The sequence below is a fragment of the Chionomys nivalis genome, chromosome 7 (assembly GCF_950005125.1).
Source record: "Chionomys nivalis chromosome 7, mChiNiv1.1, whole genome shotgun sequence".
NCBI lineage: Eukaryota > Metazoa > Chordata > Mammalia > Rodentia > Cricetidae > Chionomys > Chionomys nivalis.
The window spans coordinates 85,230,645-85,245,361 of NC_080092.1; the positions used below are offsets into that span (position 1 = coordinate 85,230,645).

Below are 14,717 nucleotides of genomic sequence, written 5' to 3' on the forward strand. Positions count from 1 at the left end.
CCGCTGCATCGCCAGCCCTACTCTCGTTTTTTTCCACACCATTACCGTTCTTGCGCCAGGATACACAGCCCCAATCGTTTCCTATGGCCTCAGCTTCAGTATTTTGCAACTTTTGAACTTCTAGAGGTTTCCTATCTAAGGGAAGACCCAAGGAAACTAGCGTAGGGGATAGGAATAGCAGGCAAGTGATCTCTGGGGGGGAAAAAAAACTAACAAAAGTAGTGAAGTTGAGTTTGGAGGCAATACAGTGACTGCCCTGAAACGTCCATAAGACACGTGCTAAGTGCAAGCAAACATTTCTAGACAGAGGCTCTTCACAGATCCATCTTCTCTAACACAAGTTGGAGACGTGGAAATTGCCAAGAGGCTGCAGGGAAAGCTTTCGACAGCTGCCTGTTAACGAGTGACAGAGAGATTGAATGAGACTGGAAGAAATCAAAGTGAGCCAGGCGAAGTGAAGTATCAGTGTGTTGATGTCTCTGCGGAGGTGGGACTAGAAGAGCCCAGGAAGTGGCCCTATAGCTACTTTCTTTCCTTCTTTTCCTCTCTCTCTCTCTCTCTCTCTCTCTCTCTCTCTCTCTCTCTCTCTCTCTCTCTCTCTCTCTCTCTCTTTCTTTTCTTTTTCTTTCTTCCAAGCCCCCAGGCGCAAACCCCTGGGACCCAGATGCGCACACGACCCTGTGGAGCTCGGTCCCCACTAGTGAGTTCTCAGGTGGATCCTCGTGGAGAAGGAAGGGCTGGGGAGGGTTCTAAAGAGAGGCGTGCCAGTTTCCCCTTAGCGCTCACAGCCTCAGGCAGGGTTCAGACCGGCGCCCGAGGGGAGGGAGCGCACGCCCTTGGCCCGCCCCGCGAGTCCCACCCACTGCGTCCCCTCCTCTTCCCTCCCCTCCCGCCGCGGGAAAAGCAGTGGTGGGCGCCAGGCTCGCCGTGGCACGCGGTGTGTGAAGGACAGCGGACAGGATGCGAGCGCGGCGGCCGGGGTGGCTCTGGGCAGCTCTGCTGGCGCTGGGGACACTGGCGGGCGTTGTCGTTGGAGGTGAGGGAGGCGAGTGTGCCAGCTGCCATGGGACCGTGGGACCCCGGAGCTCGGGCTGGGAAGCTGAGGAGCTGGGGGGCGGGTCCTTCCTCCGCTGACCTCGAGGGCGCGTCGCGGGTGGCAGAGGCAAGGTGGGGCTCCGCGGGGCGGCCCCAGTGCCCTGGCAGAGGGATGCGGCTCACCTGCTTGGGTGAGTGCGTACACGCTGGGTTGCCCCTTTCTCAGAGTAAGGCACGTCTCTCCCCTAGAGTTTGTTCATCTGGCTGCTCCACTCTTTAAGGAGGAGCATTCGAGCTCGAGTCCTTCTGGGACAGATCTCGCAACCAACACGCCCTGACTGTGTGCTGGGAGTCAGCACAGACATCCTTGGGGCTGGCTTTGTCCCTTCTGCGTGCAGCTCACACCATCAGTTAATTGCCTGGGCAGTCAACTTTTAGTCTCACTGGTGCTGCGGGATGGGGAGTGGTCCAGTCAGCAGAGCCCTAGGGGAGCGGGAGGTGATATTGCTGGAGGTGGAGAAACTGAGGTTCTGGGTCAGCTGGAGCAAGTTAAACCCTGCAGATGTGTGTGTGTGTGTGTGTGTGTGTGTGTGAGAGAGAGAGAGAGAGAGAGAGAGAGAGAGAGAGAGAGAGAGAGAGAGGGAGGGAGGGAGGGAGGGAGGGAGAGAGATAGGGTCTCAAGTATTTCAGGATGCTTCACACTGTGTAGCCGAGAGTAACCTTGAACTTCAGACCCTCCTGTGCCTTTACTAATGAGTGCTAGGATTACAGATGGGTACCACTGCCCAGGGTTTATGCACTGCTGGGAGTTGAACCCAGGGTCTCTTCATACCAACTACACTTTATTAATTGAACTACATCTCCAGACCCAGATGGGCTATTTTTTTTTTTAGGGTAAAATTTTATTAAGTTGATTTTGAGGCTAAGTGTTCAAAAAAAATTTTGGTGATCACCTTCAAGACCCTTCCGTGATGATATAGATAAACCGCCATGGGCCGGGAAGGATATTTCAGGAAAACTTTTGGTTGCCCACTGTTGCTGAAGTTTCCCAAGGACAGATGAAAACTGTGATCTTTACCCTACATTGGATGAGCCTTGTGACCACAGAACAGAAAGTGGGATCTCCAGCATTGTGCCCTGGAGATGTTTGAGCCTCTGGTAGCTGCTGCTTGCTATTGACTGGGAATGGGGAAACTTACCAGAAAACATGATGTTTCTTACAGATAGGCTAACTTCCTTGAACGTAAAACCTTAAAAACTCACCACTTCTGAATTTTAAATTGACATATGATGACAGCGTGTGCCTATGTAAAGTGTGGAAATGCACACACAAGTACCCTGTGCAATCAAACCAAGGAGCTGGTGTTCTTTGTTGTGTCTGATCACTTCCAGCTCTTCTTCGCTATTTCCTTGAGATGTATTTCAAACACTTTGTGATTTGTTTCTATCTATAGCTTTCAAAGTAACTCCTGGGTGTCATCATCATATTGCCGTTATCATCATCTGTAATTTGAGAAGAGAGTCCTGAGTTCACAGATGGTGCCTAGATAGCAGGGTGCTTGATCAGCTCTAGTGAGGATGAAGTATGTCTGCTACTTTGGTCCCTCACTTTCTCGCACCTTTCCTGAACCCACGTATTACTTGTTGGTTTGGTTCACACAGTTGCAATGATCCATACAGAATCACACTGCTCGGGTATAGCTAAGTCTGGGTCTGAAGATCCTTTAATGGGGACGGGGAAGGTGGGGAGGCTAGACTGAGAAAGTGGGAGGACCTGGATTCTGTCCCCAGAATTTATTTTAAAAGGTTGGTGTAGTGGTGTGCTTGTAATTCCAGTACTGGGGAGGAGACAGAGGCAGACAGCTCCCTGAGGCTCACTGGTGAACGAGTCTGGCCTACTTGGGGAGCTCCAAAAAAAGGTGTTATTTCCGAGCAATAATACCCACGGTTGTCTCCTGGTCTCTGCCCAGGAGCAATTGTAAATGCACAAGCATGGGTAGGTGCACGTACGCACCAGAACAAACAGACAAAAGCCACAATACCGCCAGGCTATCTGTTCCCAGATCTGCTGTGATCGAAATACCCCAGAGAGGTGATGGCTTGTGCTGAGCTAGCCTCAGACTCCCTCTGAGAAGCAGTGGAGTCCTGTTGAGGACCAGAGGACTCTAGAGCACCCTGTGAAAGAAGTGTTTGTCATACTTGTGGCAGAGCTGCAAGTATCATTAGGTCCCCAGGGAAACAGGTGTCCTGGGGTGACAGGACAGCTGTTTGGGGACACAGAAGGACCAGCGTGGGAGTGAGGTGGCACAGAGAGGTTGTCCGGAGTAGGAGAGTCTGCTGTGAGGCGTCAAGAGTTGTTGTGAGTTTCAGTTTTTATCTACAAAGATAATCATTTATTTTCATCTGAATACTGGGTTGCATGGCTTCCTCCTATTTAGTGCTTAGTCTAGCCTAAGTAGGTCAGAGATGGAGTGCTTATATTTCTTCTAGAGTTTATATTCTGGAAATTCTCCAGCTGAAGCCCTTTTTCAGAATCCTAAGGGCCTGGAGAGAAGAGGAAAGGGGAAAGAGACCGCTGGGGTTTAAACCAGCAGGATGTAGGTTTGATTCTTGACTTTACACCTGATTGATCATGTGATCTTGCTAGTGTCTTAGTCGTGTTTCCTCACCTGTAAAGTGGGGAAAAGTAGGGCCTTTATTGCACAGACTAAGTGAGACAAAGGCACAAATTGAGTGTTCTTTAAATGGTGGTTCCTGTTGTCATTATTTTTCCTATCAATCACTGGTGTGTACTATGGGCTGTAGACCAGAGCTGCCGCTACTTCATGCATCAATGCAATCCAGGCTCCCAGTTGAGAATCCATTTCTCACATCCTCTTAATTCTGCCCATTTCTCTTTGTTGTCTTGGCACATTCCAGCCCCTCTGGTCCTGTAGGAATCTATGAGAAGGCCCAGGAGGAGAGAGGCCCACACATTCATTTCCCCCGTATGAATCTCAACTTTGTAAGATGAAGGTGGTAAAACCTAACACATAAGACTTCAGTCTCCACAAAGAGAACAGTGTCTGTTTTGTTCAACACTGTGCCCGGTGCTTGGCACACAGACAGCAAAAGAACTATGTAGGGCATGGTATAAAAAGATATCTAAGCTGGGCGGTGGTGGCGCATGCTTTTTAATCCCAGTACTCGGGAGGCAGAGGCAGGTGGATCTCTGTGCGTTTTAGGCCAGCCTGGTCTACAGAGTGAGTTCCAGGCCAGCTAGGACTACACAAAGAAACCCTGTCTCAAAAACAACAAGAAAATAAACAAAACAAACAAAAGACATCTAGAGGTGATGTCTCTTAATTTGAAGAAATCCAATATTTATACATTTGTAACCTCAAGTGTTTTTACCTGAATACTCTGGTGTGTGTGTGTGTGTGTGTTGTTGAGAACTGAACGCAGGGTTTTGTGCTTCCTGAATGTGCTCTACTGCTAAACCACACCCCCAGCCTTTTGGCTGTCTGGGGCTTTTGCACTGTTGCACGTCTTCCGACCGGAGAAGGATGAAAACACAGGGGTCCTCTGAAGTGTCTCCCCTTTGTCCTGTCTTTGGAGGAGTCACTAGAACAATCTTTTCTATTCTTCCCCTTTGGTTCACGAGCGTGATGGCGAAGGTGACGTGATGGCGAAGGTGGCATGTGTCTCCTGGGAATAGCATAAGATAGGACGAGGAGGCAGTGGTGTGAGGAGGGGAACCCAATGTGACTCTAGGATATCCTGATAGAAATTCTCCCTTTGCAACTCCCCGCACTCCCCGGGTCTCTGTTTATCATCTCCTCCCAGCTGCAAGAATCCTGCCCTTGTTGGCAGGAACAGCCAGGAAGCATGCCCACAGGAACCGCAGGTCATGAATCAACAGACAGATAATTAACGGGGCAAGGGGTATGTGTGTGGCTGAGCAGCTTCGGGGACAAACTACCCTCCTTGCTGCCCACAGGCTGGCCTGCTAGGACTCACCACCCCCTCCTCTACCTTCTCCCCAAGTGGAAGAGTCCTGTGCCTACTGCTGCTCAGGTCACCAGTGGATATGAACCTAGGAGCTGGGAATGATGCTGCCCAAGGCTTCTTCTCCTTGGGAACTGACAGAATTTATTGGAACTTGAGACTCTGCAGCAAAATGATAAACTCTTACCTTTCTCTCCAGGCACACGGTGTCCCCAGAAAATTCCCACCCCTTTAAAGGGCTAGAGTTGGGGGTGATTAAGAGTGCTTGCCGATCTAGCAGAGGACCTGAATTTAGTTCTAAGAACCTATGTAGGTGGTTCACAACTGCCTGGAACTTCAGTTTCAGGGGACCTGACACTCTCTTCTGATCTCCCTGGGCACTGAACACATAATGCACATACATACATGCAGGTACAATACTCATACACATAAAATAAAAACATATACATCTTAAAAAAGGAGGATTGGGCTAGAGAGATGGCTCAGGGGTTAAGAGCATATAATACTCCTCTAGAGGACCTGGGTTCAGTTTTCAACACCCACATGAGACAGTTTCCAACCACCTGTAACTCCAGCCCTTGCATGTATGTGCTGCACATAAACTCATGTAGGTGCGCACACACACACACACACACACACACACACACACACAGAGAGAGAGAGAGAGAGAGAGAGAGAGAGAGAGAGAGAGAGAGAGAATGAGAATAAAGAAGAAAGAAGTCTTTAAAAATGAGTATCACTGAAGTATAACTTACTGTGCCATGGAGTTCAGCATCCTCACTGTGCAATTCTGTGTACTCTTGGTAAAGCCATACAGTCAAATAATCACTACCATCATGAAGATGGGAAGTATTTTCAGAGAAGTTCCCTCCAGCTTCTTCGTGAATCTTCTCTTCCCACTTCTGGTCCCTGGCAACCACTGATCTGTCTCCTGCTCCCACAGATCTGTTTTCCAGAATGTCAGTGAGCTAAAACCATGGTGTGTGGACTTTTAAGTCTGGCTTCTTCTACTTGCAATGTACTTATAGAATTCCAAGAGCTCCCAGGGGCCATCCCATCCTCCTGCAGTGAGATATTACCTTGAAAGCGGTGAGGCTATCGCCGCTAAACCATGGAGGTGCCATCAGTGTCCAAACCGAGAGACACACACCGCCATGCTTCAGTCACCAGTGGTTCCAAACGCCAGATAAAAACCTGAGAATTTTGCATCAGTCTCCCCTTTTTACTTTTATTTTTTCTTGGTACTAAAAGCAACAGATATTTTCATATATATTTTTATTAGTTTTTTAAAAAAATATTTCCACACAATGTGTTATTATCCTTTCCCTCTCGTTCCTTCCTCCAACTCCTCCCAGGTCCATCACTCCTTCTAACTTCACCTCCTTTTTTTTTTCTCTCTCTCTCCTTTTTTTTTCTATAACCCACTGTGCCCCATTCATGCTTCCTATACACTCGCGGGTGTGGGACTACACACTGGAGCAGGGGCCGTCTTCGGGAGGGGACACATCCTTAAAGAAAACTGACTCTCCAGCCCCCAGAGACCATCAGCTGTCAGTAGTGCTTTGGTTAGGGGCGGGGCCTGTGAGCCATCACCCCTCTGTGCTGGAATGCAGACTGACAAAGGTGCTATGATTGCCTCACATCCAGAAGTCACTGTGTTACTCCAGTCCTACCCAACCTCTGGCTCTTAGAATCTTTCTGCCTCGGTGACAGATGTTTTGTGGTCAAATATGTCACAGTTCTTCAGGCCAAAGGGCTGGTTAATACACTTGGAGCCATTCTACTGAGCATGTGTTTGGTAGCAGCTCTGAAAAGCAAACCCAGCAACTCCTTAGAGGTCACATTCCTACAGAAGATGACTGTCATCCCCGCTGTTCCTTTTCCCGGCAGGTCGGGGAGGAAGAGTGAGGTAGCTTCAGATTCATCGTTATAGAAAGCCTGATTTTGTAGTTGCTGGTGTCACAGTTTGACCCCTCTACAGCATCCTTAGGCAGGCAGGTGGTGCGTTCTAGTCAGACATTTCCCGCATGTATGAAATTATCGCCTGTGTGCAGATGAGTTTTCCTGTACTTACATGTGTGCTACATGCCACTTACATTTCTGTAGAAAACAATTCCTAAGAAAAGAGCAGTGAACCCGCAGTTAAGAATTACATCATGTTACGGCTCTGTAGGCTTTTATGTCTGTTTGCTGGATGGCTGAACAGGTTGTCTTACCCGTGGGGCTTCGTCTGATATCTCAGAAGCTGTGGAGTGGGTGAAGAGGCAGACAGATTTTCTTTTGCTCTGGTCTTGCTCTCTCATCCCTTACTGGAGACATTCTTCCTTAGTGATTTGGAATCTCTATGGGAAGATTCTTTGGGAAACAAGAAGTCCCGAGGTTAGAATCAGGCTTGAAATATGGCACTAGAAGAGAGTTCCAGAATGTTGACAAAAGGCACGCTCAGTAGCCACTATATAGGTCCCTGTAGTCGATGCTTTTTGTGGATAAAGTCTTAGAGGAAGAGAATCTGGTCTGTGAGCTCTCGGACAGTTTCAGACCCTTGTGTCATAGATAACTGTCCGAGAATAAGCCCTTGCTGGAACTGTTTGTGAGGACTGTGTTTGAACATCTTGCCTGAGACCAGAGAGGGCTGACTCTCACTCTTAGGCACTCCACTCTTGAGAACTGAGCACACTGCCCTGAGCAGCTCCAGAAGCCCATGGGGAGAGACTGGTCAAAGATAGCTTTTCCTCATTCTCTTCTAATCAACAAATACTTCTATATATGTTGTATAACATATTTTAAAATGTACACATTGGGAAATGGCTAAACCAACCTGCATAGCACATGTGTCAGCTCACAGAGTTATCGCTTATTTCTGGAGAGAACACTTAAACTGCTTATTTACTTACTTTGTTTTCTTTTACTTTCCGAGACAGGGTCTCTCAGTGCGGCCCTGGCTGTCCTGGACCTCCCTCTGTAGACCAGGCTGGCCTCGAACTCACAGAAATCTGCCTGCCTCTGCTTCCCAAGTGCTGGGGTTCAAGGTGTGCAACACTAACCCAGCTAAACTGCTTTATTAAAAAAGAAATTTTCAAGTAGAAGATATGTAATTGGTAACTCTAGTCACTGTGTTATATATAGATCTCTTGATCTTCCTTCCATTCTGTAATCTGGGCCAGCATTCTCCTTCTCATTGTATCTGACAAAGCTTATTGTTGTGTTCCTGACTGGCTTTGGGATGTTGAAGATGTAGTTTGTAGAAGCCCACCAGGCTCTGGGGAACCTACATTAATGAATACAAACACGGAAAAAGAGGCAGAACCAAGGACATTGAAAATTAGTCTTACTTTGCTTTTAGAGAACAAAAATGATTCAGCTTGTAAAAATAGGCAGTTCAGGGACCGGAGATGACCCAGTGGATAAGAGCATTTACTTGAAAGCACAAAGATCTGAGTTTAAATCTCCAGAGTCCATGTAAAAGGTGGAGAGTGATAGAACAGGACACCTGACATCTGTGCTTCCACATACATGGTGTGTGCAGCTGCACACACAGGTGCACACAAAATGAAATAAAAAACTAACAGTGCAGAAATGCAATAATGTAGACAATGCAGGTTATTTGTAGGTTCAGTTTAGATACCACTGTTGACAGTTATCCTAGAGTTCCCCCATATATACGTCCTCTGTATCATTATTGTTATTTCTCAAACAGGACCTCCCATGGTAGGATCGTTGTCACTTAATAACATCCTCTAGGCATCTTTTTAAGATACTTATTTTTATTTTATGTGCATGACTGCTTGCTTGCATGCTGTGTGTGCCCTACATGCACAGCTGGTGTCTGAAGAGGGCGTTGGATTCCCTAGAACTGGAATTACAGGTGGCTGTGAGCCTTCATGTGGGTTCTGGGAATTGGACCTAGGTTCTCCACAAGAACAAGTGCTCTTAACCACAGGTCCATCTCTCTAGCCCCTACTCTATGTGTCTTTTATGTCAGCTTATGGATTTTCATAGCTTATTCTGAAAGTTATAGTTCTTGCAGGAGATGGCCAAGAGAAGAGTGATATATAGGTATATCAGAATATGCTTATCTATTATGTTGGCATTTATCTGCTGGTACAAATAAAGTCACAGAGACATAACCTTGTATATGATGTTCATCTGTGGAAGTGTTTCTATAAACTTAGTTTCTTTTCCCCTGTCTAGTTCCTTCCTTTCCTTTGATATAGACGCTCATTTTTAGCTCAGTCTGATCTTGAACTCACCATCTTGTCTCTGCATTCTCTGTATTGGGATTACAAGAGTAATTTCTTGAATTTGTGTTGGGTAGGCCAAAGGGCATGGAATTTTTAGAAATTTTGTTTTTAATTGTTCTGTGAGATTAGTGTATGAACTAACATTGGGGCCCCATGTTGGGTGCCATTATGTAAATGGAGACCGCTTTTGTTTCCCAGCCCCCCATACCCAAATAATAACACAATAACTATATTAATTACAACACTGTTTAGCCAATGGGTTAGGCATATTCCTAGATAGCTCTTATATCTTAAATTAGCTCATTTCTATTAATCTATGTATCACTATGAGACTATGGCTTACCGGTAAGGGTCTGGCGTCTTTCTCCTTTGGCAGCTACATAGCATCTGCCTGACTCTACTTTCTGTCTCCCTACATTCAGTTTAGTTTTCCCGCCTAGCTATATTCTGCCCTGCCACTGGCCAAAGCAGCTTCTTTATTAACCTATAATGATAAAACATATTCATAGCATACAGAGGGGAATCCCACATTAGCCTTCATGTGTGCTAGACAAACGCTTACCTATTTAGGACCTCTCCCCCCAGTTTATTTTTAGATAAAATCCTGCTGTTATCTCGATTAGATTCCAAGTCTTAGATTCACACCATCTTCCATCTTAGCATCTGGAAGAACTCAAACTGCAGGCATTGCTGTGCCCAACTTTATTTTTTGAGATAGGGTCTCATTTAGCCTCTGCTGGTCTCCAGTTATCTTTATAGGTGAGATGGTCCTTGAACTCCTGATCTTCCTCTTCCTATCTCCCAGGTGCTGGGATTATGTCTGTGGGCTACTGCTCCCATCTCGGATTGTAATAAATGTTGCCCAACGATCTTCCAAAAGCAGTTGAACTGATTTGACTTCAAGATTGGCTCTGACAGCTAGAGTTCACACCTGCCCTCCTACCATTGAGACTGTGGAGAAAAGAGCTGGGAGGGACCCTCAGAACTGCAAAGCTGGATGCCAAGGTCACCTTCAGGGCATCACTGGGCTGGGTCTCAAACAGAGCATGGTACAGGCATGCTTTGTCTGTTCAGTGAATGAGTCAGTTGGGAGTGGAGCTGGTGTGAGTAAAATCTTCCAGACCTCTAAATGCAACATTTGACCCAAATTTTAGGTCATAAGGAAGAAATGTTCACTGGTGTAGCAAGGAACCTTGCATATCTATGGATTCTAGAGTATTCATGGTCCTGTTGACAGTTTCTGGTTCTGGAAAAATATACATGTTTAGGGCCAATAGCACCTCAAAGGTCCTCTAATCTAGTTCCGTTTGTCTTTACAGAAAAGCTAAAAAGAGAGTTTCGAAGAAGTGAGGGACTCACCAAAATCACAAACTAGTTTAGTGACTAGTGAGGTCTGCTCGTGGGGGCTCCTGTCTCCAGCCAGGGTGATTTCCTTCCTACATTTCACCAGAGACAAAGGGCCCTCTTACGTATGACCCTGAGGTAAAAGGAAAGATGAGGTGTATTTGTGGTGCAGGGAGTATACCTGGGGTGAGGATGAGGGAGAAGGAAGTAGATCATTTACTGAACATGGGGGTTATTCACATATGTTACCTCACTTAATCCTTATATAGTAAATATTATACCCATATTTGGGAGACCAAGTTGGTAGGGAGGGGATAAAAATAGCTGTCTGGGTTTTCAGAGCTTGTCTGATAAAGTTGGGTGGTTGTCTAAGTCCTGGGGAGCAGTTATAAATCTTGAAATAGGCATGCGACCTATTTTAAAGAGAGCACCAGAGAGGCATAGGGGTGACCCTGCGATCATATGGTCTGCAGAATGGCAAAGCAGACTTTAGACCTCTTGAACTATTCTCTGCTTCATCCGCTCTGTCCCTTTTTTCACTGGTCCTGCTTTATTTCCTGAATTTCTCTAGAGCTAGGTGTTAGCTTTAGGCCACAACTGTTCATAGGAAAAGGTCTCGCTGTCTTCATCCACAACTCTCTGACTAACTCGTTTAGAGATGGTGACCAGATATGATCTGGCTTCCCTTATAAAGTGTTTCATGACTAAAAGGTCAGTGAAGCGGGATGACCAGTAGTCAAAACATAGAAATCTTTTCTAAAGGGAGCGTACTTGCTCAGGTTCAAATCCTTTCTCAATTCTACATGCCTAGCCCATCAGCAAGTCCTGGACTACATCTCGAGCTGACCGCACCATTAACACACTGCCCTCCAAACCCAAACCGTTGACATCTGTTGCCCGGACTGTTTTAATAATAATACCCTACTCGATCCACTCCCCTGCTGGCTTCGATCCTGTCTGTGTGCTCGATGACTGAGCTTCTCCCTTCCCTTCTTTGGATCCCTTCAGCATTCCCACTGAGTGGTGAACACCTCTGCCTCTCTCTTCCTCCTTCCTCTGCCTTCTAGTCACTTCTTCAACAGGAGGAAGTCCATCCAGCTCTGGTCTTGGTTCTTTGGAGAATGCTTCCCACAATCCACTCCTCAGCATCGCTGTAGAATGTCAGCTTCCCGAAAGGCCTCTCTGGACCCCCTTCTCCAGATGAGATGCTCTCATTTATTCTGCTTTGCTTTGTGTTTAAGCATTTGCCTTTGTCTCTGCTGTTGGTTTCTTTGTCGTCGCTTTCCTCACTGAAACACGAACATCACAGAATCGGGGCTTGTTTAGTTCACCCGTGTGTCTCCAGCGCTTAAGAGAGTGCTGAGTAGGTGCTTCTCAAATGCTTATTGAGTGAATGAATGAATGAATGCTGGAGTACCATTGATAAATATTGGGCAAATGAATGAATGAAGGCTAGTACCATTGACAAATATTGGTGGAAAGTTTTAAAACTAAAGGAACCTCTCATCTGATCTTATCTGTGGTTGAATGAGACATGGCAAAGTTTCCATTCCAGGGTGGCTTGTTTTTCCCAGTTCATGGAAATATCTCAGGACACCCTTCATCAAAATAATGTCATACATGGCTGTAGAAATGCAAATCCACTTAGAATTAATTTCTTAGGGCTGTTGTGACATAAATTGGACATCAAAAATGTATGTCTAGGATTCTGAGTGGAACCCATCTTTGTCTCTTTGTAGCTTCTACTGGTTGCAGGTACCCCTTGGTACCCCTTGTCCCTCCAGGTTCTGTCTCTGACACCACAGGGTGTTTTCCATCTGTGTCTGTCTCCACCTGGGATTTTCCCTTCTTACAAGGGTATCAGTCATCTTGGATTAGTGTCCACACTAATGACCTCATCTTGTTTACATCTATAAATTTCCAAATAAGGTCACACTCACAGGTACTGGGGGATTAGAACAGCAGGATATCTTTGTGTGTCAGGGGATATATTTAAACCCATGACATATTTTAATATTTACTCTTGATGGAGGCAAACCACACATAATTTCTATTGTTAAATTCCACATTTAATTGGCTTTGGTGCATTTTAAAATGATTTAAACTCTGAAATCAGATACCCCTGCATCCATGATCTTTAATTTGATGAGATATTGGAGTCTGAGTTCTCTACCCCCTCTGCAATGCTTCTTGGGCCATTTGCTCCTTAGCACAGAAGTCCCTGTTGCCTTGAGCTTCTCCACTTTCTCCCTTCCTTCAGCTACTGAGCTCCCCTTAAGGGAGAAATAAAAACCCAAAACATCCTTTGCAACTTGTGCTTGGTAAGGCATGTGTGCACACATAGGGCCATTAGCGTGAGAGACTTTGTTCGTTGACTCATTCTGGAGCCTGCAATGGAAGATCAGGCACCACCTGGTCACCTAGCATCCCCATGGACCTCACTGGGAAGCGGCTACATTTCAGTGGCAGGACTGAAAATTCCTGGCCAGGAATTTTCTGTGGCAGGCAGTAGGAAAGATCTCCATGGTGCTCACTAGTGTGGACCATCTTCCTTTCTCCCCCTAACTAAGCCCTGAAGGTCTCTGGCCTCATCAGGGCATCCTGTCTCTACTTTTTGACATCCTGTCTCATTGGACGGTATGTCCTCAGCACAGCCTTTTATGACTTCCCCTGGTTCCAGCTCCCTTCCTCGTTTCCTTTTTGCCTATTTTCCCCCACCCCTTATCTTTTTTCTGGTTCTGTAAACCAGGCCGATGTGCCAGACCACAGCCGTTTTTATTTCTACTTTCCAGGCAGATTCCTTGGCTGGCCTCATATGTCTTTCCCAGTGACCGTCTTTTCTCGGCCATGATTCCTAGATTGGATTTTTGAACACACACATTCCTTGCTGTGTTTAGATTTTCACCTCATCGTGATACTTTTTGGCTCCATACTCCCATCTTTAACCCTCTGTTCAGGGTTTAATTAGCTTTGTGCCTGGTGTCCTATAAAATTACTTTAAGGAATTCTAAAAAAATAGTAAAATAGTTGTCTACTCTAAATAGCATGAAGCTAAGGATAAAAATGGCAAGAGCAAAAACAACGCTGGCAACAATCTCCATTGAGCACTTTATGCATGCCAGCTTTGCTTTCAAGGATGGTCCTTTAAGCAGTACAACCTCCTGTTGAGGACCAGGTCTGGCCAATCTTGCTTGGCTTCTTGGGTGAAGTCTTGGGAGCCATCCACTGTCTTCACTGACATTCTGGTGAGGCTCCCCTCTTCTCCAGGAAGCTCCTCTGGACTACAGAGGCCGAGAAGGCATATAGGCTTTATGAATGACTGGAAACAGGCCTGGGGGAGGCCCACATGTTCAGAAGGGAGGGACAGCCTGGGAGCAGCAGTCTCAGAGACTTCTGACGAGTCAGCCACTTTCAACCACTGCATTCCAGGGCTCCTGCCCATTGTGGCAGGGCTTGGTTGGGGAGATTGTTGGGGAATCCTTGGGGTTTACACTATCAATCTGGGATTCATTAAAAATAAAAGATCAAGGGACCAGGGTAACCATGACTTCCTAAAAGACAGACCCCTCCCCAGCTCGGCTCATTCTCTGAGGTCAGGGACTGCTGGTACCCTGGGAGGGGCCTGCTGTTTCTTATTTCACATCTGGCCAGGCTTTCTATTGCAGCTGTAAGTCAAGGACTCATGGGGAATGCTAATTTGAGAATGGATGAATGGATAGACTGGGAAAGGTTTTGAAAATAACTTGGGCGGGGCTGTTGAAATGGCTCAGGAGGGTAATGGCGCTTGCTGCCAAGCCTGGAGTCTGAGTTTGATTCTCTGGACCTACCCAGCAGAAGGGAGAACTAACTGTCTTGAGTTGTCCTCTGGTCTCTACACTGTGGCATACGTGTTCATACATTCTTTCTCATTCTCTCTCTCTCTATTTCTCTCTCTCTCAAAACAAATACATGTAATAAAAAAGAACTTGACAGTACCCATACACCTACACTTTTCGTTTTTTTCTTTTTTCCGAGACAGGGTTTCTCTATGGCTTTGGAGCCTGTCCTGGAACTAGCTCTGTAGACTAGGCTGGTCTCGAACTCACAGAGATCCGCCTGCCTCTGCCTCCC

At 46.4% G+C, this 14,717-nt stretch overlaps 1 protein-coding gene across 1 annotated transcript in view; it reads left to right on the forward strand.

The window, feature by feature from the left end:
• Positions 1 to 937: 937 nt before the first annotated feature.
• The window catches only part of Itgb3 (integrin subunit beta 3), a 55,453-nt gene continuing 41,673 nt past the window's right edge, over positions 938 to 14,717 (forward strand). Inside the window, exon 1 of the mRNA XM_057776482.1 lies at positions 938 to 1,036. Within this exon, the coding sequence (XP_057632465.1) occupies positions 961 to 1,036 (76 nt within the window). The 5' untranslated portion in view covers positions 938 to 960. The remainder of the gene's footprint in view (positions 1,037 to 14,717) is intronic.